General features: G+C 27.8%; 2 protein-coding genes across 2 annotated transcripts; one reads left to right on the top strand and one right to left on the bottom strand.

Annotated features, from left to right (window-relative positions):
• Positions 1-10479: 10479 nt before the first annotated feature.
• LOC112755843 (protein GLUTAMINE DUMPER 1) lies at positions 10480-11650 on the top strand. Its single transcript, XM_025804144.3, has one exon. The coding sequence runs from the start codon at positions 10656-10658 to the stop codon at positions 11238-11240; it is 585 nt and encodes a 194-aa protein (XP_025659929.1). The 5' UTR covers positions 10480-10655; the 3' UTR covers positions 11241-11650.
• A 9051-nt stretch (positions 11651-20701) lies between these two features.
• Positions 20702-21187, bottom strand: LOC112757844 (pectinesterase inhibitor-like). Its single transcript, XM_025806395.1, has one exon. It carries the CDS (start codon positions 21185-21187, stop codon positions 20702-20704), a length of 486 nt encoding a protein of 161 aa, XP_025662180.1.
• Between the last annotated feature and the right edge of the window lie 2309 nt (positions 21188-23496).

Raw genomic sequence — 23496 nt, 5'->3', positions numbered from 1 at the left:
ATGTTTTATAAGAGGTCACTATCCCCCATTGGCGTACATGATGATGAACTTCATTTCTAAATTTGAACATAAAATTGTTGCATTTGGGACAAGGACAACGTATTTGATTTTTCACACCGGGTTGAGAGAAGGCAATATCCAAAAATAATTCATCGAGGCACTTCCTAAACTCAGGAGTACGCCTATCAAAATTAACCCAATATTTCTGGTAATTGACCATTGGACTAATTTCTGCAGCAGACGAGAATGGATAGAAGGATATAAAGAGTGAAAACAAAAAGCGGGGCATGACATAACATAGCATCACAGCGGCTATCACTTTCAAAATCACCAAAAAAAGTGCAAACAATAGAATCAAAATAATAAAACCCAGAAATAAAAAATAGAACAAACATATCAACTCTCCAAATAACCTAAAAATCAAATAATCAACCATGTTACACACCAATACTTTCAACCACAACAACATCGGCATAATCAACTAACAATATTTTCAACCACAATAACAGCAGAATCAAGGTTCAATATTTCAGCTAAGATTATCAACTAACAGCATATTTAACAATACTCAAATAAACTGAAGTTACCTTTAGCAGAAACGTAATAGGACCAGACCCGACCAGCAGGAGAAGAAGGACAACCGAATCAGACCAGCAGAGGCAAAGGACAACGCCGGATGAGCAGAGCAGCATAAACTATCCTAGATTAATGCAATGTAAAATACACAAAATTATTAACAGAATTTAAACAATATCTCTATGTTACTAAGGATCAAATAGTTACCTACTTTACTCAATTCACAAACACAAAAGTATAAAAAAAATATTGGAACAGAATAAAAAGAAAGCATAAGCTAATAACACTAATATAGTCAAACAAATATAAAAACTAATATTTTCAGTCACAATATCAGCAGAATCAAGGTTCAATACTACTTTTAACTGGACTTACCTTCAGCAGAGGAGACGAGCAGAGCAGACCGCCAGCAGACCAACGAAACACGGCTGAACCAGAAGAAATTGAAGACTGCAACACAACACCAGAAGAAGACCCTTTTTTAAAAATTCATCATTTCACTATCAAGCTAGAAGACAAACTTTTTAGTGCTAATAGAGGTCTCTTCTGTTTTATTATGTAACTCAGGTTTTCCAACTTTAGTATACAACCCTCAAGAAAGAAAAAAGAACAAACAGAACAACATATTAAATCATTTATTTTTACATAATTAGCATCAATTTTTCTCTTCTAAACCTACAATAAAACAGCAAGAATTACGTCCACAAAATTAATTTACAACAACTACATATTAGAAAAAATCATCACCTCTAGACTGAAGAATGGCAGAAGCAGATCCAAGTTCAGTTCTCAGCGACGGGTTGGGGCCGTTCCACCGTCGAAGACGCAGGCCACCGGCGAAGAGATGTGACCGCACGATCAGAGCTTCGGCACGAGCAAAGCTTCGGCAGGAACAGCGCACATCCAGCAGAGGACTCACCCACCAAGACGACCACAGATACGGTGGTAGCAGAAACAGAAGAGGCTAGACGTAGAGGCAGAGAAGGCGGAAGGCAGCGGAGCCAAGACGGCCACGCCGACAGAGACGGAGGTGAGGAGTGGCACCCACGAACCAGATTCGACCAGCGACTTGAGGACCACGACGCAGCCGGAGACGTCTCCGAGGGCTACGCTGGTAACTCTTTCTCCCGCAAGCAGCTCCTTTTTCCCTCGCATATAGGGTTTGTTGACGGCGCCATGGGTTGAGAGTTACTGAGTGTGAGGCTTCGAGTGAGGTGGGGGAATGGGGGAACCTTAGGGTTTTTTTTACCATTTTACCTTCACTAGCTATTAGCCCTTGGTTTTTTTAACATTGCATTTAATTTTTTACATTTTCTTGAAATATTTTTAACTCTTTGTTATTTATATTTATAAATTAATAAAAAAATTTAAATTTTACAAATTAGTTTTAAGTTATCTTAAAATTTTGATTATTATAAATTATATACTAATTTTTTAAAGGAATATAAATTAATATTTACATCATTTAAAAATTAATGAATATGTAAAAAATAATCTATACAATATATTTTAAAAGAATTATATAAAAAAAAATTTTTATTTCTGTAAAAATAAAATTATTTTAAAAAAATATAAAGACAATTTTTTTAATTCTTAAAGTTTTTAACATTTTGAAAAAAAAATGTATAAATTATACACATATTTTGTGACACAAAATAAAATTTGTTACAAACAATATTAAATTTCGTGACAAATTAATTTTTTGTTACAAATTAATTTAAGTTTTTCAGACAAAAAAATATTTTGTTACAAAACATTTGATTTTTTGAAACAAAAAAATTATTTTGTTACAAAATACTACGAATTTTTGCAACTACTTTATGTTTTGTTACAAAACATTTCAATATTTTGTAACAAAACACCGGCGCGTTACAAAAACTACCATCATTTGTAACAAAATAAAATGTATTGTTGCAAAATATCTGGATGTTTTGTAACAACTTGTAATGTTGTTACAAAACATACTTTTTTTGTAACAATCAGCAACTATTAATACAAAGAAGGGTTTTTTGTAACAACTTTTAATTTGATACAAATTTTTTGTTACAAATGTTCCATTTTTTTATAGTGGACTCAATTAAAAAAAAATATAAAAACTTAATTAAAAATTTTGTAAAACTATAGAGACCAGTAGATTAATTAAACATTATATATATATAGACTATAGAGCTTGCATGAACATATATATAGATTAACTTTTTGTATATATATGTTAAATGAAAAAGGACTAGGTGCCAATATGCTGAAAAGACACAACTCAATTGAAATCCATGCATGATGAATTTAAGAAAAGATTATATTCCATAGAGATAAGGAAATGAAATTGAAGGAGTCTAAGGGAGAGATAGATCAAGTAGTTAATTAAGGAACCACACCAAAGATCCAATTGCTACCATCACTATATATAAGATTTTAATGATCTGTTAGTTTGGTATGAGGATATTATATATAAAGTGGGTTTTTTTTTTTTTTGTGTGTGATGAAAATAATATTATATATATATGTATCCAGATTCACATGAATCCTATTTTTACATGACACTATTATTCAATTCATTGAAAAGATTTTATAACTAAGAATATATAAACACATGGAGTTCATATGTATTAGTATCATTAGATTGTTATTATTTTTTATATTTTATTTACAAAATTATAAATAAAAATTAAAATAAAACAAATGTTTTAAAAAACTAATAAATATGCCTTTATAATAATTAGTTTGTTGATGTCACTAATATATAGTAGTTACTTTGATGAGACATGAAGCATTTTTGGGTTTGAGCAAGATTGAGATTGAAGCAAGTACCTGCTAGCCAAAAAAAAGGAGCATCTAACATGACATTATATAATAAGGTTAAAGTGGTGGTCACTCTTAGGAATAATTGAAACATCATTTTCAAGTTCATCCTAACTTTGGATTCAATATGGAATTTGATATTGCTGCAGGAATCATATAATTAAACCAATTCTGATGAAATATTTATTAGCCGTATTTGATTGATATATGAGAGTTCAAGAGAAAATCTTCTAAGAGTAAAAATAACAAAACCACGTCAAATAATCAATAATTATCATTAAATGATGTGTAACAAAAAGGTTCATTATTTTGCCCACTATAGATAATCAAATTATTTAGAGATTTTTTCCAAGAATTAAGATTATTCATGAGGAATAACTCATTTATAAATAATTTAGGTTATGTTTAGAAAAGAGAGATTATAATTGAAAGATAAAGATTGAAAAATAGAAATGGAGAGATAAAAATTAAATAAGTCTAAATATTATATTTATTATAAAATATATTAAACTAAATTATATGTCAGTATTTTAATTATTTGATTTAAAATAAATATAGAAACTGAAATAAATAAAATTATTTAAATAATTTTATTAATTAAAAAAAAGTATATTATTATTAAAGTTGATAGGTGTGAATCGTTAAATGATTCGATATATTTAATTAAATTGTTATCTAACAAATTATTTCATTACAACTTTACATGAAGTTAACTGCACTTGAATTTTTAAATTTTTTAATTGTATATTTTTTAAAGAATACTACTACATATACAAGTCTTTTTTGCTTACAAGTCATACAAGTCACTTACATAACGCACGCGTAAAATCACGTTGTTTCTCTTTGTATCCCGCGTTCCTCCTCCTCCTCCTCTTCCTCCTTCTTCTCCTTCTTCTTTGCGTTTCTCCTCCTTTTTTTTCGTGTGTTTCATCTTCATCGTCGTTTTTTATTACTGTTGTTGCTGCATTTTTTTCCCTCCTCCTCTTTCTATTGATTTTGCAACATTATGTATTTTTTTTCTTCGTTGTTTGATTTTTTTTTCTCCTAATAAGAATTATGAGAATATGAAATAAGAAGATGAAGAAGAAGAAGCAGCAGAAGATGAGCAAGAGGAAAAGTTTTGAATTATGCAAAACTTATCAGCTCACATATACCGAAAATTCTTAAACAATACACTTGAATATCTTTGTGTTACACCCAAATTTACTGCAAATACAGAAAAATATTTCCTCTAATGCTGCATTTTTTTCTTCTTCTTTTTTTTTTTATTTCTTTCTTTCTTTTAGTTGAATGAATGTAAGTTCATCCTCTAATTTTGTAGCATTATGTGTTTATTCTTTTTCTTTGTTTGTTTTTTTTTATTCTTGTTAAAAGAGTAAAATAAAAAAAATTTGATAAGGTAAAATATAAAGGAAAAGATTACTACGAAAAAAAAAAGAGAAGAAGATGGTGACGATGATGAAAAAAAGAAGAAATAGCAGAAGATGAGGAGGAAAAAGAGGAAGGGTTTTGAACTATGCAGAACTTATCAGCACACATACACCGAAAATTCTTAAACAATACACTCTAATATCTTCGTGTTACACCCCAATATCTCTCTGTTACACCCAAATTTACTATAAATATAGAAAAATATTTTCTCTAATGTTACATTTTTTTCTTTTTTTTAGTTGAATGAATGTAAGTATGAATAAAAAAAAGATGACGATGATGATGAAAAAGAAGAAAAAGCAGCAGAAGATGAGGAGGAGGAAGAAGAAGAGTTTTGAATAATACATAACTTATCAGTTATCAGCACATATATACCGAAAATTCTTAAATAATACACTCAAATATTTTCATCTTATACCCAAATATCTTCATGTTACACCCAAATTTGCTACAAATACAGAAAAATATTTTCTTTAATACATAACTTTTACATTACATTCAATTCAAATAATCAACAATGAAACATTATTCACCTACAGAATCATAAACTACTAACGAAAAAATCAACTAGAATCGAACCACATCTCAGCCACTTGATTAGATTAAAAACAATAATTAATTTTGTTCTGCTTCAATTGACAATCTGAACTTGAATTATTCATTATTTTCAACAACGAGATAATTAATGAAGAAGGAGAAGGAGAAGAAGAAAGGAGAAGAAGAAATTCCAATTAAAAAAGAAGGAGAAAGGAGATATATGGAGAAGAAAGTGGTGTTGGTGACAACGATAATGAAAGAAAAAAATAACGAAGAAGAAGAATGTGCAGTAACAGCACGAAGAAGAACGTGCATACATGAATATAAATAATTTGTATCAAAAAATGACTTGTATGTAGAGAATAATTATTTTTTAAAAGAATATTATTAAAATTTTAGTCTCCGATTTTAGAAATTTTAATTCCATATATCTTATTTTTTTAAATACTGAAAGCACTAAAATTATATATTTTCAAATTAAAATTTTAGTTTAAATACAATACTCGGTCACAGTTTAATTTCAATCTCTTAAAATAAATATTATCTTAAAATTTTTATTCTTGAGCGATTTAAAACTTGTAAATTGTAATATACCCCCTTTATTTACGCTGAAGACGATCATCATCATAACTCCTCAACTGAATTACTATAAAACTTTACCCAAAATTAAAAAAACAGACACAAACACATGTATCATTTATGAACGATGTTGTGAGTCATTATTATACTACTACTTATGTGAACCCTAATTTGGCAATGGATAACTATAGTTTGAACTTTGAAGATCAAATGCAGCACCCAAATGATGAGAAAACAAGTGGAAAACGAAAACCCCGCAAATAGCTTTGTTTCCACTTTGCCCACATTGTTTATTCTATTTTATCCTTATTCGATGGTTGTGGTTACTTTCATTATACAAAATATCAATTCGTGCTTTCATTGTGCGCATTCACTATGCCATTGGATAGGGACCTAAACAACCCAGGTGGCTCTCCTGAAATCAAATTATTTTTCTTTATTTTACTAAAATTCAAAAAAATATTACATCATCCCACAAAAAACATTCCTTTATATGTGCATGATTATTGTTGTTATTAATAGTGGACAAGATTGGAAAATATTTCCATGACCTCACACTTGAATTGTAAATTATTTTCTAAGAAAGAATGGTTACAATGAATTGATTTTATAATTTTTTTTGGAAACTCCATTTTAAAATTTAAAATGTATAAATTTTACGTGTCTAACTCCCAATGATATCACAATGAATCAATAATGCCTCCACCCAATGAATTTGGTATCGTACTGTTGTTGCTTTTCAAAAAGTTGGTTTTTCTTTTCTTTGTGAAGATTATATATATTAATTAAAAGTACTCCTAACCTTTAATATCCAAAATCACAAATAATATAGGTATATATATCAACTTTTAAATTTATCAAACAGTTACTAGTATTTTTTAAAAGAAAAAACAATGTTCTGTGTTGGTGGAGGCGGCGGTTCGCCAAAAATTAGTGAAGGCAATGCTAACTGGTACTCAAATCTCTTTTGTAACAATTAAAAACTAAATATTGATATTCTAGTAAAAAATATAATTAAAAAATTGAGTTTTATAATTAACCTTTGCATGTTAATTACTATTTTGGTAAAAATTGTATGTGGATAAATATATTTATTCTTTAATTTATTTTCAATATATATTTTGTATTAGTTTAATTTTGATGAAAGTGTAAACAATCGTGCAATTACATTCATTATTTTAAATGATCATTTACGCGATCAATAAAATAGTCGTTATATTTTATAACATGATATTATGTAATTAAATGCACATGTAAAATTGTTTTATACTATTAATACATTAAAATTAAATTTTATTTTATATTTTAATATATATATATATATATATATATATATATATATATAATATGATTGCATTTTAAAATATCTTTATTTTCTATTTGCAATTTTAATTTTAATGTGTTGGGAAGAAAACAGGACCTTGCCTGAAGAATCATCAGTCTTAAGTTATTGACTTAAATAAGTCAATTCATGTAGTAAGTGTACTATGGCAATTTTCCGTACTTAATTAAGGATTCATATTAAATTACTCTTTTATTTTAATCTATGACAATTATAAAGAAGTTTTACAACCCATCAATTCATTCTAAAATATATAAATTTAGTTATAATTTTAGTCTTTATTATTATCTTATCTTTATTTATTTTTATTTTTTAGAAGCCAATACTATATATATATATTCCGTTTTTTAATTCATAAAGAAAACCTAGCTCTTCTAACTTATATGTTATTAATTCACAATTAATATTAAACTATTCTTCTACCCTAACTCATGACAACAATAAAAAAAAATCTTGCAGCTCACAAATTCATAAAAAATAATAGTAATGTTATAATACTAACTTGCTGGTTCTTTATCAATATGCTGCAATCCATTGATAGTTAGCCATTAACGAAGTATTTTTTTATTTTTTTGGACTCTTCGTCGTCTTTCTTATTATTGCTACAGCGTATACGAAAACAAGCACACCTAGCATGGCAATTAATTTTTGCAACCTTGTAGGAACAACTTCTGGCAATACAGTCTGTATAAACAACAGAACTTGGTTCTCCCGATTGGATAATTCCAATTTGCACATTTTGAAGAATGGCAATAACAATTTTAAAGAGGATGACGAATCGTCTCAACAAAGACAAAAAAAACACTTCATCTTCTACATTAATTATTATTTTTATTAATTAATATTTTTAATTATAATTTTTATCATAAGTGGAATCCATATCATCGTCACCATTCTAAAAGGAAGTCATGAGAATATATTGATGATGTTGGAGTTTCTTCCTCCAATAATATATTATAATGATGAATTATGTTCTATTAGAATTAAAGACATTATTCACATCACAGAACATTTATCAGATCTCATTGCTACTAATTTACAACTAAAATGAAATATCATAAAAAAAAATACAAACATCTTTTATATAATACACGTACAAAAAATTGACAAAATTACTTGTATTTATTTTTTATTTTTTTATCATATATTATTTTATCATCATAATAAATAAATAATAACAAAATTCTAGACCAATTTAAATATACATATGCGGCTCAAGGTTGGCGGGGAGTACTTGAGAGTACGACAAATTTTATAAAAATAACAAAATTTGCTGAGAATGCGACAAACTTAATCTAAATGTCAACAAAAAATTGAATCTCAGAAATTAAAATTTCAATATTTTTTATATTTTATAATAAAAAAAATCTCATTAAAATATTCTTCTTTGAAGTTTTAATTGATTTGATTACCTATGTTTTATAGGAATAGAACTAAAATATTTACGCAGTAGAGATAAAAATCATACATAAATATAATATAAAACTTGACAATATATATCCATGATAAAATTTACATATTAATTAGTCAAATTATTTAATAATTTTTAATTATTATCTTTATATGACATAATTAAATATGCATGTTTATTTTTATATTTATTTAAAAATAAAAAATTATATATAATTATTTAGTTAAATATGTTAAATTATTTAATTATTAAAAAAATTTATATCTTAAACTATTTAATTTATGATATTAATAGTTTGACAAACTAAAAAAAGAGAAAAATAAAATAAAAATAAAAAAAATTAAAAGTAAGGGTCAGTAGAATGAAAAAGATGAAGAAGAATAGTAGAAGGATTTGTGCCTTCTAAGCATAGGAAAAAAAATGAGAAAAGGATAAATAGGTCCTTGACCTTTTGTCTCGCTGACATTTTTGTCTCTGACCATTGAAAAATACTTTTAAGTTCCTGACCTTCACAAAACTTGGACAGATCAATTCCTGACAGAGACATTTGGACGGATCAGTCCCTGACGGAGACATTTAGACGGATAGACTAATCCGTCCAAATTTTGTGAAGGTCAGGGACTTAAAAGTATTTTTCAATGGTTAGGGACAAAAATGTCCACGGGACAAAAGGTTAGAGACCTATCTGTCCTTTTCTCAAAAAAAATTAAACGATAGAAAAATCCGATCCTCTTTTTTTTTTTGTGTCATCTTCTTCCTCTTTACCCTTACTTTTGATTCTTTTTCTTTCATTTTTTTTTTCTTTTGTCTTTTGATTCGTCAAACCATTAAGATTAAGTTTAAATAGGTTAGGACATGAAATTATTTTCATGGTGCGATAAGCGTAAACAACAATCGAATTAAAAAGTTGTGAATTGCCAATAGTTACTAATGACGTCGTTTTCTTTCTTTTTCTTGTTTTTCCTAACATTTTATAATCTCCTTTTTTATTTCTTTTTTAAACTCATCCAATAGAGTTTGATGAGAGGATATTTCTCAAGATTCATTGATTTCTCAAAATATCTTCGAGTGGTGATTTTGAGCATTGCCAATCTCCTCCATCAACTCACTAATCTTCAATAGCAAATTTCGAAGAGCAATGTGATTCAAGATCAATACCTTAGAAAAAATCTAAGTAGTAGAAGTCGTGGAGTTACAATAGCATGCTCTCATTGTAACAAGCAAGGTCACACATAAGATGTGTGCTACCAAAAGCATGGTATTCTCCCATTTCTATCCACGGCAGCAACGACAGCAACATAACACCACAATCAATCACGTGATTATTTGGGAGTATGATGATATATTCAGTGACAAAACAATCACTATAAAATAACATTGGAATATCAAGACCTGAGTTCAAAAATTTGCTTTGTTAGAGTTGATCAAAGATAAAATTGTGCAACAATTTTATAATACAAACCAAATTTTGACTAATTCCATTTAAATTTTTACTTTAAATAAAATTATTGTATTGCATTTTAATACGAGAATTATGAGTATTATTATTGTATTGCATTTATGTACTTCTATTATAATTAATTATCATCAATATTAAACTAATAAAAAAATAATTTAGATAACAATTATTATAACTATTAACTTTTTATAAAAATAAGTGTTCGCAAATTTACTCTAAATTTTCCGTGTTGCAGGCACTGGAATAATTTACCTTGTTGCAACTTGCAAGTACAACAACAAAAGAGGGCCAAGTACGTGACCCCGGTTCCAAGTTAAAAGCAAAGAGATTAAGAGAAAATTAAACCACTTCTTTCTCTCCCTTCAATTCTTTTCTTTTTTTTTTTTATTTTCTCTGCTCCTATCTTACTTGAACCATTATAAATACCCACCTCCACCATTCCCTCGTTTTCCAAGCTAACACACAAAATAATCCCACATCAAACACAAACCCAATTTTCCAAACACAAAAGGAGAAAAAAAATGAGACCTATTTCCAAAACAAGCACCACCAGCACTACTACTACTACTACTAAATTAGCACCTATGGCAACACCAACAAAAATTGGTAACACTAATAATTACTCATCACCATGGCACACACCAATTCCTTACCTCTTTGGAGGCCTTGCTGCCGTGTTTGGCCTCATGTTCTTTGCTCTATTGGTGCTTGCTTGCTCTTATTATTGCAAACTCTTTGCTCAACAACAACAAAATGGTGATAACAATAACAACAATGTTGGAGAGTTGGAGAAAGAGTGTGATGAAACTCGAAGGAACGAAACCTTTAAGGCCTATGAGGAGAAGGTGTTGGTGATCATGGCTGGCAATGAAAAACCAACCTTCTTGGCCACCCCAGTTTTTCCAAACTATGGAAAACAACTTATTTGTCAGGATTGTGGCTCAAAGATTGAAGCTTTTGATGAGGTTTCTGATAATGTGTCTGAAAAAGACCACATCATCAACAAGGACAACCGTGTCGACAACGTTGTTGTCCATGTTCCTGCAGCTGCTACTACTACTCTGCCACAAGAGAATCAAGAACATGAACAAGAAGAAAATCAGTGAGAAATTGAAATTAATATATAATTTGCTACTTTCTTTTTCCTTTTTATTTGATAGTAGAATTAAGAAAGAGGTGGTAGTGATGATGGGGAATAAGATTCTTCTCTGTTTCTCATCATATATTCACTCTTTCTTCTTGGTGGACCATTTTCTTTTTCAATTTTAATTTTCTGGGTTTTGGGGTTTTAGGCCTTATTATTATGGCACTTCTAAGTATTCCGGAACCAGAAGTGTAAATTTAAGGTGAGCGAAATTGAGAATTGAGGGAGTATAGTTAAAGTTTCATTTTGATCTAAGTGCCCAATTTTCTCATATCTTTTGTGTTAATCAATTGTAGTTTGTAGATTTTAGTTACTGTAACTTGGCCATTGCCACATTATTGAGTTTGAGAATCAAGAAATTATTCCCCACTAGTATTGGACTTGGTATTAAATACATGTATAATGAGTAGGAAGGAGTATTTGGTACAACTATAAAAATGATTCTATGAACAATTTTGTAAATAACGCCATTCATGAAATCTTACTTCCAACTTTTGTTCTGTGCCCGACACGATGCTGGGTTGGGAATAAGGTTCATTCGAGGGGAGTTTGTGATTTTAAAACGGTGAAAACTCACGTATGAAATTTATAGTTGAAAATTGCTGAATGAATAGTTGATGTTTTAGTTTTCACCACTTTTAAAATACTAATAAGTCCAGAGCCGGAGATAGTCCAAGAAGCCAACAGTTTAGTGCGTGAAGTCAATAGTTATATTATATCTGATGAATGCTAATAATTTCTATTTATTCTTACTTTACTCTTTCTTAAACTATTTGTCTTTCAATCACATTTGGTGATAATTGAGAATATCCAACTTCTTTTATACTTCCTTATGGAAACATTATTATTTTATAATAATAAAATAATATCTATCTTTGAAAAAAAATACATAAGTTAATTAAAAAGTTTATACACTTATACTTTTAGTTTTAAAAATTAAAAAAAGACTAAAGTTTTATAATGGTACCATTTAAATTTTTTAGATTCAAAATTTATTGTACGAATTTTTCATATCCAAGTCTAACTATCGTATTAATCTCTAGACTTTTTTCAATGCTAAATCAACGAATGAAATGCTAAACTAAATCTGATTTGTAAATATCTTTTAAATTAATTTATACATTTAAAAAAATTAATATAAATATATTCGTCATATTTGTATTTATTATAGTTATTTTAAGAATTTAATTTTAATTCATTTAAATGATATTTTAAATAGTGAGTTTGAAAATTAGTACCTGTAATAATATAATAATATACGATTAAATATTTATATAAAATATTTTCATAATGTTAATCCATAAAAATAAAATTATTATGTTAACTATTAAAATTATGGGAACATATGTGGTGACCTAATGAAGCAGTGACTAAGGTGGTCAATGATGAATATCCAATTGGATTGTCATAAGTAGTTAACACGGTCAATAACAGTGAAATTCTTAATAAATTATATATTTTATTTATAAAAAAAATCAATCAATATAATTTAAATATAGTGGAAATTAATTAATTATTTAATTATTACTATTAATATTTAAATATATAAAATATTTAATTATATATTTTGTTAATTTTTTTAGTTTTATTAAATTTATAATTAGATTTTTATATTATTTTTTAATTAGATTCTTATACTATTTTTAATTTTGTAATTAGATCATTTTCGCGTTAAAATATTAAAATTAATAAAATATTTTTTTGGTAAAAATGTGGTCAAAGATATACTATGGATTCCCTAGTTTGCGAAAAAATATTCTATTAATTCTAATATTTTTTACATTAATAATGACCTAATTGCAAAATTAAAAGCAATGTAAAAATCTAATTATAAATTTAGTAAAACTATAGAGACCGATATAGTAATTAAATCTATGTAAAATTGATGAGTGAAAAGAATGATAATGGCCACATTTTTGTGCAAGTATTTGGATCATTTTTTTTATATATCTATTTAAAAAATAATCAATAAAAAAATTAAATTAAAAAAATAAAATATACTCAATTACAAATTTTAATTATAAAAAATTAATTAAGAGATATAACTAATATATAATAGAAACCAAATTATCAATATAAATATTTGAATAGAAAAAACTAAACTTAAAACTTCGTGACATGACAAATTTTGATTTTAAAATTTCAGCTTAGTTCCTTTTTATGTTATCTATTTAAAGAAAGAATCAATAATTATTAATAGATATATAATAAAAAAATAATTTAAAAAATCAAAATATAATGCAATTAAATTAAGTTTTACTCAATTTATTGGTTTAGAATTCAATTACAGAAATTTAAATATAATAAAAAATAATAAGATTCTTTTATAAACTTTAAATTTCTTTCATAAACTTTAAATTAATGTCGTAGTTTCTTATTTTTTATTTTATTACTTGGTTTCTCATTTTTATTAACTGCACAGCTTTTTTGTTTATGTCCTTTTTTTTCCTTCGATGTATTTATAATTTTATAGTTTTTTTGTCCCTTATAATTTAACTTTTTTCCCATTTTTTGTCTACATTGTGAAGGCCCAAAAAACTTTTTTTAGAAATGTGTGGAAATTATGGCCCGCTTGCTTTAATATAATTCACAAAAGCATATTCTTAAAATAATTCTCATTATAATCAACTATTTCAAATGTCAACTTTTTATTTGTGAGTCAATTTTTTGTCATCTTTAATTACTACTGTTTTAAAACTTTTCTAAAATTATTTTATCGAATAGTATTATTTTGAGATATTTGATAACTCTTAGAGTAGCTTGATGGTGGAGCAATCTAAACCGGTAATAATATTAATTTGAGTATATATATACACAAATTTTGTGTTGGATGATTTTGTCTCTAAATAAATTTGATTAAGTTAAAATTATTGAATTTTATAAAATAAAATATATAAATTTTTTGTTATATTTTTAAAAATTTATTTATTCAAATAAAATAATAAATTTACCTAATATATGAATCTATATATCTTATTTTTATAAAATTTAAAGATTTTGACATAATAATTTTTTTAAAAATAAAAACGTTTAACCTAAAATTTTTAGGGACGTATTTAAATATATAGTCCGTTAAATTTTCCAAAGCAAACTAAAGGATATGTGCAATGTTGTGTTGGCCAATTAGAGTAATAATAATAATAAAGTGGAAACTCAGGTGCAGTTGATAGATGAAAATTTAGTCAAATCAGTTAAATCATCTAACAACCCTCAGTTATCAACTTTACGTAAAGTCGAGTGCACTTGAGTTTTCACCTAATAATAATCTTCCAACCAATTATCTCAACAGGGAAAATGGAGATTGAAACTTGAAAGAGATAAGTAAAGAGAATTGGCCGACACTTATTCTCTCTCCTAAGTCAGTTAAAAGCTTAACTGCCTTTTCTTTTGTTTGTTTTCCTCTGTACTCTCTAAGGCTAAATATGGTCCCATCTTCCTTCCTAGGTCTATCTCCACAACTATAAAAAAATTTAGATCAAATTTTTTAAAGTAAAAAATTAATATAATATAAAAAAAATTAATTATTCTTAAATTAAAATAATAAAATATATTTTATAAAAATTATAAATTTAATGATAATTATTTTTTATTTTATCATTTTAACAATTTCTTTATGTTAAAGAATCTAAATTTAAAAGTTTTATATTAGTACATAACATTGGATATATAGATCAAAGATTGTTATTTGTATTGTGCCACTTTTATGCTTAAATTTTTTTAATCACTTTCATTTAAATTCGTTTCAGGTTTTCTTCTATTTTTAACAATCAAGTTATTTTAAATCTGATTTGTTTTTTTATCAGGTAATCTTGTTCTTGTAGTTTCTTTCAACATGTTTAAGTGTATCCAAAAAGTACAAGAGTAAAAGATCAGAAGCTAAAAGAACTGGAATAATCAGGGTAGTAGATTGTAGCCCAAGTTATTAGCCAATTCGATTGTTTGTTATTTCTGTTAATCTAGTTATAATAAAATTCTAATCTTTTCTTGTCACAAACTTGCTTAGTATTGTATATAAATAAACAGATTTATATAAAAGAATGTTGATTTAGTTGCATTATTAATTATTTTTGAGTAAATGTTGTTTTTGGTCCCTAACCATTAATTAGATGGACATTGCACTCCCTAACAATTATAAAAACGCAAACTATAAAAAATGGTAAATACCGATGGATTTATCGGCAAATTTACTAAAAAAATCCGCCAGTAATATGTTTACCATCGGAATAAATTCGACGGTATAAACCTCGCTGGTAATTATTTACCGGCGAATTTTTTCATCTGCCGCTAATTACCGTCGAAAAATTTTCATTGGTAATTTTTACAGCCAGATTTTTCTCCCGCTAAATCCTACGGTAATATATTATTAATTAATAATTACCGGTGGATTTATCCGACAATAAATCTGATGGTAAACTTAAATTTTAAATCTTTTAAACAAATTGTAAATATCATGTATTAAAATATGCTCATCAGCTAAGAGCAAGGTAGTGAACTCGCAGTTTTTATTTCGACTCAAAAAGCTAGTTCAAAATCGTAAAGTCATTGAATCATAAGACGGAATATAAACGCGACTCGTAAAACATACACAATAAAAAATATAAGAAATCTGATAACAAAAAATTAATTTCACAAATAATGAAATAAATTCCAAATAAACCAAATTACCATGGCTAATATAAACTATAACAAGTCAAAAGTCACAACTCATAACATAAATTCACTGTTCAACTCACAAATCAAAATACAAATTCACAGCTCACAAATTTATACGGCATTAAAATAAATTCAAGTAGTAAATAAAATAACTAAACTACTGCAATAAACAACCAATTAACTAAAATCTAAACAAGTCATTTAATAATCATCATATTATTCACAAATTTCACAAATTTCACAAATTTTCACATTACTATCTTCATTATTATGAGGGAGAGGAGGAGGTTCTTGGAGAAAGTTCACTTGATGTCATTTCTATTAAAAAAAAGTATAACAACAAAAATTTCAACAATTACATTCAATACAATAGCAAAATTTAAATATTGTAGTTCAGGAAAAAAATATGAGCTTAAGGCCACAACAATTTGATTCGGAAAAATTCAACAACAAAAATTCAATCATTCAAATCATATATACAAATTTGGTTGTTGTGGATTACCTAATTAAACAAATCTCTATATATACAAGTTTTTTGGCCATTGTTTTTGTTTGGTGAGAGTCACAAAAATGTATAACAGTTATCACTAAGCTTATATATATATTTATTTAACAGTGAATCAGACACATTTAAAGATCAAAGATTTAAGCCTAACTTTGACAAAACAATTAAAAAAAAGTGAATTCTACCCAACCCCCTCTAAAATAACATGTAAGTTATCCTTCATGATGTGTCGCATTTTAATTGGTCATTATTTAACTATAGTTGGGTTATTTTGTAATTTATTATTTGAGATGGGTAATTGTATAATTTCTTAAAATATTAAAATTCTACCCCATTAATTGAAGCACGTTCTCACGCAATCTCATTCTACAGTGCATCATTCCTTAACGAGTCGTTAAATTTCCATGGTTTGTAACTTCTTTGTTCTTCCCAGTATAGTCAGCACCGACTTCCAGTATAGTCAGCACCGACTTCATTGCTATCTCATGTCCTCTCACTCAATCTCTTTTTTTTTTTTTACCATGGATCATTCCTTACCAATATAATTAATGGTTAGTTTGGTTATTAAATTTTTTTCATTAAAAATAATATATGGAATATATATTCATATGTAAAATATAATATAATATAATAAAATAAATCTATTAAGAGTACTTAAAAGTATAATTAAAATCAGAAATATACAAATATAATAATAAAATTTGTACTCTAAACAAGTAAACATATCTTTTATCATACATAAATTATTTAAAAAAAATATAAATTGTTAAAATTAATAACACAAATTTAAAATGATAAAATTCAACTTTCTTACAAGTAATTTTTATAGTATTTTTATTCTTTTAATTTTTAATTTATTAATATTTTATTATTTAATTAATGATTAAACAAATTATTTTCATGAGAAATATTTTTTGTATAATCTTAAAGAAGAGACCAATATACCAATTTAAAAATTAACGTAAAAATGATATTTTAAATAAAAAATAGTTAATATTAAAATTTTTAAATACAAAAGCAAATTATATAGATATTCAGGATATAAATATAAAATACATGTTTAAAATAAATAAAGGAGACAAAAATAATTATTTATTTCTCATGAGTACTTTCATTTTATCTGTTTTATTTATTTTATGCATATATTTTATATTTATCTTTTAAATATTTATACAAATTATTTTTATATTTAAAAATTTTAATATTAAATATTTTTTATTTAAAATTTTATTTTTACTTTATTTTTTAAACTAATATATTGGTCTCTTCTATAAGATAATACAAAACATAATTTTTTATAAAAATAATTTGTTTAATCATTAATTAAATAATAAAGTACTAATAAATTGTAAATTAAAAGAATAAAAATATTATAACAAATACAGTAAAAAATTGGATTTTATTATTTTAAATTTGTATTATTAATCATAGGGCACCTAATTGAATAATCATATTTATATTAGTCTTTATTTCTCATGTCCCTAAGTTATTGTATAAAAGAATGAAAATTCACATCTAATTTATGCTTTCATATAGCGGAACAAAATTTAATCAGTCTAAAACAAAATATACAAGAGTAAAATTCAATTAAATTAATTCAATTCAATTTGACAAAAAAAATTCAATCATTATATTAAATTTTAATAATCCAGCACTCAGCAGAATCATCATTTTTACATTTATAAATCAAAAAACAAAATAAAGAAAAAAGTAACATAGCACAAGTGTAAAACAGATTCATTGAACAATATTAAAAAATTTAATAGAGAAAAAAAAAAAAGAAGAAAGGGACTGAAGTCACAATTAGAGAAAAAAAGATGAGGTCTTACTTAAACTGGAGACAAAAATGAAGTCTCACAGAGTCACACACAGTCTCACCCAGTCACGTCCAGCCACCACAGTTTAGTTCGACAACATTCACAAAAAGCAATCCTCATAGGTGATAACAACACTCCAAACAAAAATCAAGAACAAACTAAAAATCATAACAAAAATAAGAACAGAAAAAATTAAAAATAAATCAAAACAAAAATCATAAAGAAAATAATGAATTCAAAAATCACAAAATTTTAAAATTAAAATAAAATAATGAACTCAGAATAAACAAAAAAAACAACAAATTAAAACAAATCCTAAAATCTAATAAAAATAGAACAAAATCAAAATAAATCAGAAATATAGGCATATACCATAAATTAGGATTTAGGGTTAGAGTTTAAAAAAAGGTTAGGGTTTTTTAATTAAAATGAAGTAAAGAAGGGGATGGAATAGCAAGAGGGATGAGGACAACCTACCTGAAAGAAGAAGGAGAGACATAGATCGGCAATTAAAGGAGAAACGACGGCGGCAGTAGTGGCAGAAGGACGAAAACGGCGACGACATAGCAACCAACGTGTCGCAAGGAGCACTTAACAAAGTTCACGCAGTCTTTGGACGCAGTTGGTGGTGGCCGACGCTGGCGAAGGAGCTGGCAGAGGTGGTTTCGAGGGGAGAGAGAGAGAGAGAGGGGGGAAAAGGTTAGAGAGAGTACGTAGTTCGAAAATGAGGGGAGAGAGTTCGCGGTTCGAACTTAGGACAAGAATACCATCGGATTTATCGGCGAAAAAATCCGACGGCGACCAAAACGCAGTGTTGCACTAATCAAGGATTACTGGCAGATAAATCCGACAGTAATCTTGGCGCCAATTTTTTTGTTTTTCCTCCAATTATTACTAGCAAATTTACCGTCGGAAAATCAAATCCGGCAGAAACTTTTTAATCTTATGAATTTATTTCCAATTCTGTCGGTATACCCGCCGCTAATCTCCGACGCTAAATTCAAAAGTATTCAGCGTTTTTCTTGTAGTGACATATCGGTCCCCACCCACCTTCGTATTTGTTCAATACAGTCCCTGCAAACCGGTTGACAACAAGTCATGCACTAACGTGTCAGGTAACCTGTCCACGTGGCGCCTTCCTTTTCTCTTGGTCAAGAAGAAGAAGAAGAAGCCCTCTCCCAACTCTTCTGTTGCACCCTTTGACGTCGCCATTCTCTAGCGCAGCAAGTCCACCACCACATAGAGAATATCACGCTCTCTTCTCGATCCCGACGGGTTACTCATCCATGATTTCACTCTCAGGAAGAGGAATCACGACTCTAGTCCTTTCTCTATCATTCTTCTAAGTCCTCCTTGTCTTCCAAGAGCTTCAAGGACACCACCGCCACCCCAACCATCTCAGAAAAACTTCCAAACCAAAGAAAAATAGCAAGTGCTTATTCTATTCTTCTCTCAGGGCCAAAGGAAAAATTCGCATGCTTTCTCTCGTCAGCAGTTGCGTGGGTTGGTTTTGCTGTAATTACAAGTTCGGCAAAGCAAGGATTTTCGGTGGCGATTGGAGTGTGAATTCGGAGGCGGCAATGGAACCGAGTTTGTGGCAGAACGAGAAAGGTGAATTTTGTTGGGAGGATTGAGAAATTGGAGGAGGAATTGAGGAATTGATGAATTTTGCTACTGTGTGGAGGGATGCAAAGGAGTCCATGATCTTGACAGCGAGGGGTTTCTCGACGAGGGAGGCGGAGAAGACAGGGCTGAAGCCTCCATGGCCGAGGGTAGTGGAGAAGTAGTTGGTGGCGCCGCAGAAGATGGAGTTTTTTTGTTCTTCTTCTTTGTTGGGTTTCGAAGGCAGGAAAAGAAGATGAGGAAGACAAAAAAGGCGAAGGATAAAACATGATTTTGGGGTTACTCAGAGGACGGTTTGTCCCTAAGAAGGAGACAAAATCATGTGGACAGGTTATCTGACACGTCAGGTGTGATTTTGTCAACCGATTGCAGGAATTGAATTGAACAAATACAAAAGTAGATGGGGATCGATTTGTATTTTTATAATTATTAAGAAGCACAATGTCCATCGAATAAATTGTTAGAAACCAGAAAAGATATTTACTCATAATTTTTTTATTTAGGTAAAAATCCCTAAAAATTGAACTTGAGGATCTCCTTCATATTATTTGATTCCCTCACCATTAAATCACTCCTAATAGCATTATTTTATTATATATATTAAATAATTAAAAATAATAACAGAAAATAGTTTATTAAGTTCTAAATTTTCTCTTTTACGAGAAACAAGCGTAACCTAATTATATATATAAAAAAAAAATAATTCCCCGCTAGAACCCTAATTTCACCAAAATACACAAAATCTCATCATAAATCTACTCTCTCTCTTTTTTTGTCTAAAAAATTAAACAAAAGGCGTACATATAAATGATCGAGAAAAACCTACTAATAAACCCCAGCTAGAAAATCAGCAAGAACTATAATAATATTGATAACATCTTCCAAATACTTGTTCTTATTAGGTAGATCCGATTGATCATTGCCTGGCTTCCAATCACAGTCTTGAACATCCTTCAAAGCCGTTTGACCATTTGACTTCATGCCCTTGTAATCTCCATTGACAAAAGATTGTTGAGCTTGTGTTAGAGAAAGCAAGACATCATCATAGTCCATGGAACAAGCTTGGTAACGTTGTTTCAATTGTTTGTCATTAATACTCCTAGTGAGATTATGAACTAGGGTTATGGTATCAAAGGCATAAACATGTGCTGAGGTTATTATATATCTTGAAAGGCTATTAAGATCAGCACCTAATGAAGCACCTGGTACGGAATTCAAGATGTTGTTACAGTTATAAGGGTTTGGGTGTTTGGAACAAACGTCAGAGATTTTAACTGTTCTTGCTGAACATAGTAATGATGATGAAAACATAGTGAAAGAGAGAAATAATAGTGGAAGGGTAATAATGGGATGTGCCATTTTTTTTTCTCTCTAATTTTCCAATGGGTTGTGAAATTGTAATATCATGCACCTGTTTTTATAGACTATGAATTGATATGCTTGTCCACGCACGCGTTCATATGTTGAGATTATTGCAAATCTTAAAGATATTTTGTATAATAATTAATAAGTTTCCTTATTTAGATATGATTATGTATGATTGAGGCTGAAAAAAAAAAGAAATATACAACAGATTTTTTTTTTTTTTATTGATCAATGAGATCTTTAATTTTTACACCATGCAAATTAGGGAGAAAGATTTATATTGTATTGAGCATAATAAAATAATAAAAGAGATTCGTCGTTGATGTATATGTAATAAATAATAGATAATTAATATATATAAATAGGCAAATATTGTGATTTGAGTAATTTTTCTATTTAAAATTTTTTTCTTTTTCTAAAAAAACATCTCTCCCTCCCTCTTGATTCTTCCTTAATAATTCTCTTCTTATTGATTAATTCTTTCTCTTTTTTTTCCCTTTACATTACAAAGAGAGAAAAATTCCAAAGAAAAAAAAATAATTTACTAATTTCATTAATTGCTAATTATATTTTTTATATCTATTTATAATAAATTAATTACTAATAAAACTATCTTAATTGACCTTGACCCTATTTTTTACTCATTACATGCACCTAGTATCATGAACTTCAATGTAATAATCATAATAAATGATATTTTCAATTTTTCATATATATATATATATATATTCATGGATTGGAAAGAAAATTAAATAATCTTTCTTCTTGCTAGGTTGAGAAAGTAAATTTCTCATAAACAACTCAAATTTGTGATATTGTTTAAGGTAAACAAGAGGCAAACCACTTAAATCAACCAAATTAAATATCGGTTTTCCGGAGAGGTGCTTCAACGTGATCCATGCATAGTTAGCAATTTAGCATTATGTATTTCTTATATCATACAAAATTAAAAACATTTTCCCTTACACACTGTCCAAAAATAATATATTATAAGTAAACATTATTTTAGCATATAGTGACCCCATAGCATACATGATTCTGTTCCCACTTCATCTTCTTGAATAACTGAATTGCACTAATATGGAAATGAACTTGAATATGGCTATGGCGTTGGTGGCTGACTATACTTTTGAATATTTTAAATTTGGATAAATTATACTTTTCATCTTTTGAAATTTATCAAAAATACCCTTAAATTTTATTTTGTTTTAATTTTGTCCAAAAAATTTTCAATTTCATGAAATATACTCCTGTTAGATATAATTGTCATGCATTATTTTTTAATTAGTCCTAAACTTTTTGAAAATTTAGTTGTCAGGAGTATATTTGATATAAATTTAAAAATTTTTTAGACAAAAATAAAACAACATAAAATTTAAAAGTAGTTTTTAAAACTTTTGATAAACTTTAACTACTTTACCCAAAAATTTAATAATTGATAGCCAACTAACCTTGCTTTGTTAAATATATTCACTCAATTTTCAAGTTCATATGGGACCCATAACTTGGCAAGCAAGGCATGAAAGTTTTGTCTTTATGGGTCCAAGTTGGACTAATTAGAATTTAGTATATACACCTTGACCCTTTTGCAAGTAAAACTATTGTGTTCCAAATTAGAGTTAGAAGAGAGGAATTCTCCTATATAAAGGTCTAGCTTGCGTTGCCATTTTGTTCATCCACCTTCAATAATGCACTCAAAGTTCCACACCCCTCTCTCGCTCTTCCGTGTCTTCAATCTTCATCCATTAGTGCCACCTTTTGCTTCCCCTTCTTTATATTTGTGGTATACTTTTTAGAATTCTATTTAGTTTTATTTACTTACAGTATAAATTTCTTTTACCTTGATAATTAGTCAAGTATTATATAAATAAACGTATTTTTTTTCCTCGAGAATACATATAAAAAATTAACTAATATTGCCAAAATGACAGTAGTAATGTAATTCAGTTTTTTTTAGTTTAATAAATTAATTTATTATATAAGCATAAGTGAAAATTAAAATTAAAAATTTTACTGATATGATAGCATGTAACTTTTTTTAGTATTTTGGGTATACAATGGACAATGAAGAACAAATTGTTCGCTCGCGGGCGTAAGAGCAATAGCTGCCTTGCCGACAATGATATCTTCTTTTCTGAGTCCATCACTCAAATTATTCCTTTTCAATTTTCATGGACATGCATAATTAATAACTGCTAGTACTTCATATGTTGTGTTCTGAAGAATAATAATACAAACCACCGAACTATAGTTCA

Source organism: Arachis hypogaea, chromosome 6 (assembly GCF_003086295.3).
Source record: "Arachis hypogaea cultivar Tifrunner chromosome 6, arahy.Tifrunner.gnm2.J5K5, whole genome shotgun sequence".
Lineage (NCBI taxonomy): Eukaryota > Viridiplantae > Streptophyta > Magnoliopsida > Fabales > Fabaceae > Arachis > Arachis hypogaea.
Note: the sequence above shows the minus strand (reverse complement) of the source record. Positions and strands in the feature narration are given on the sequence as shown.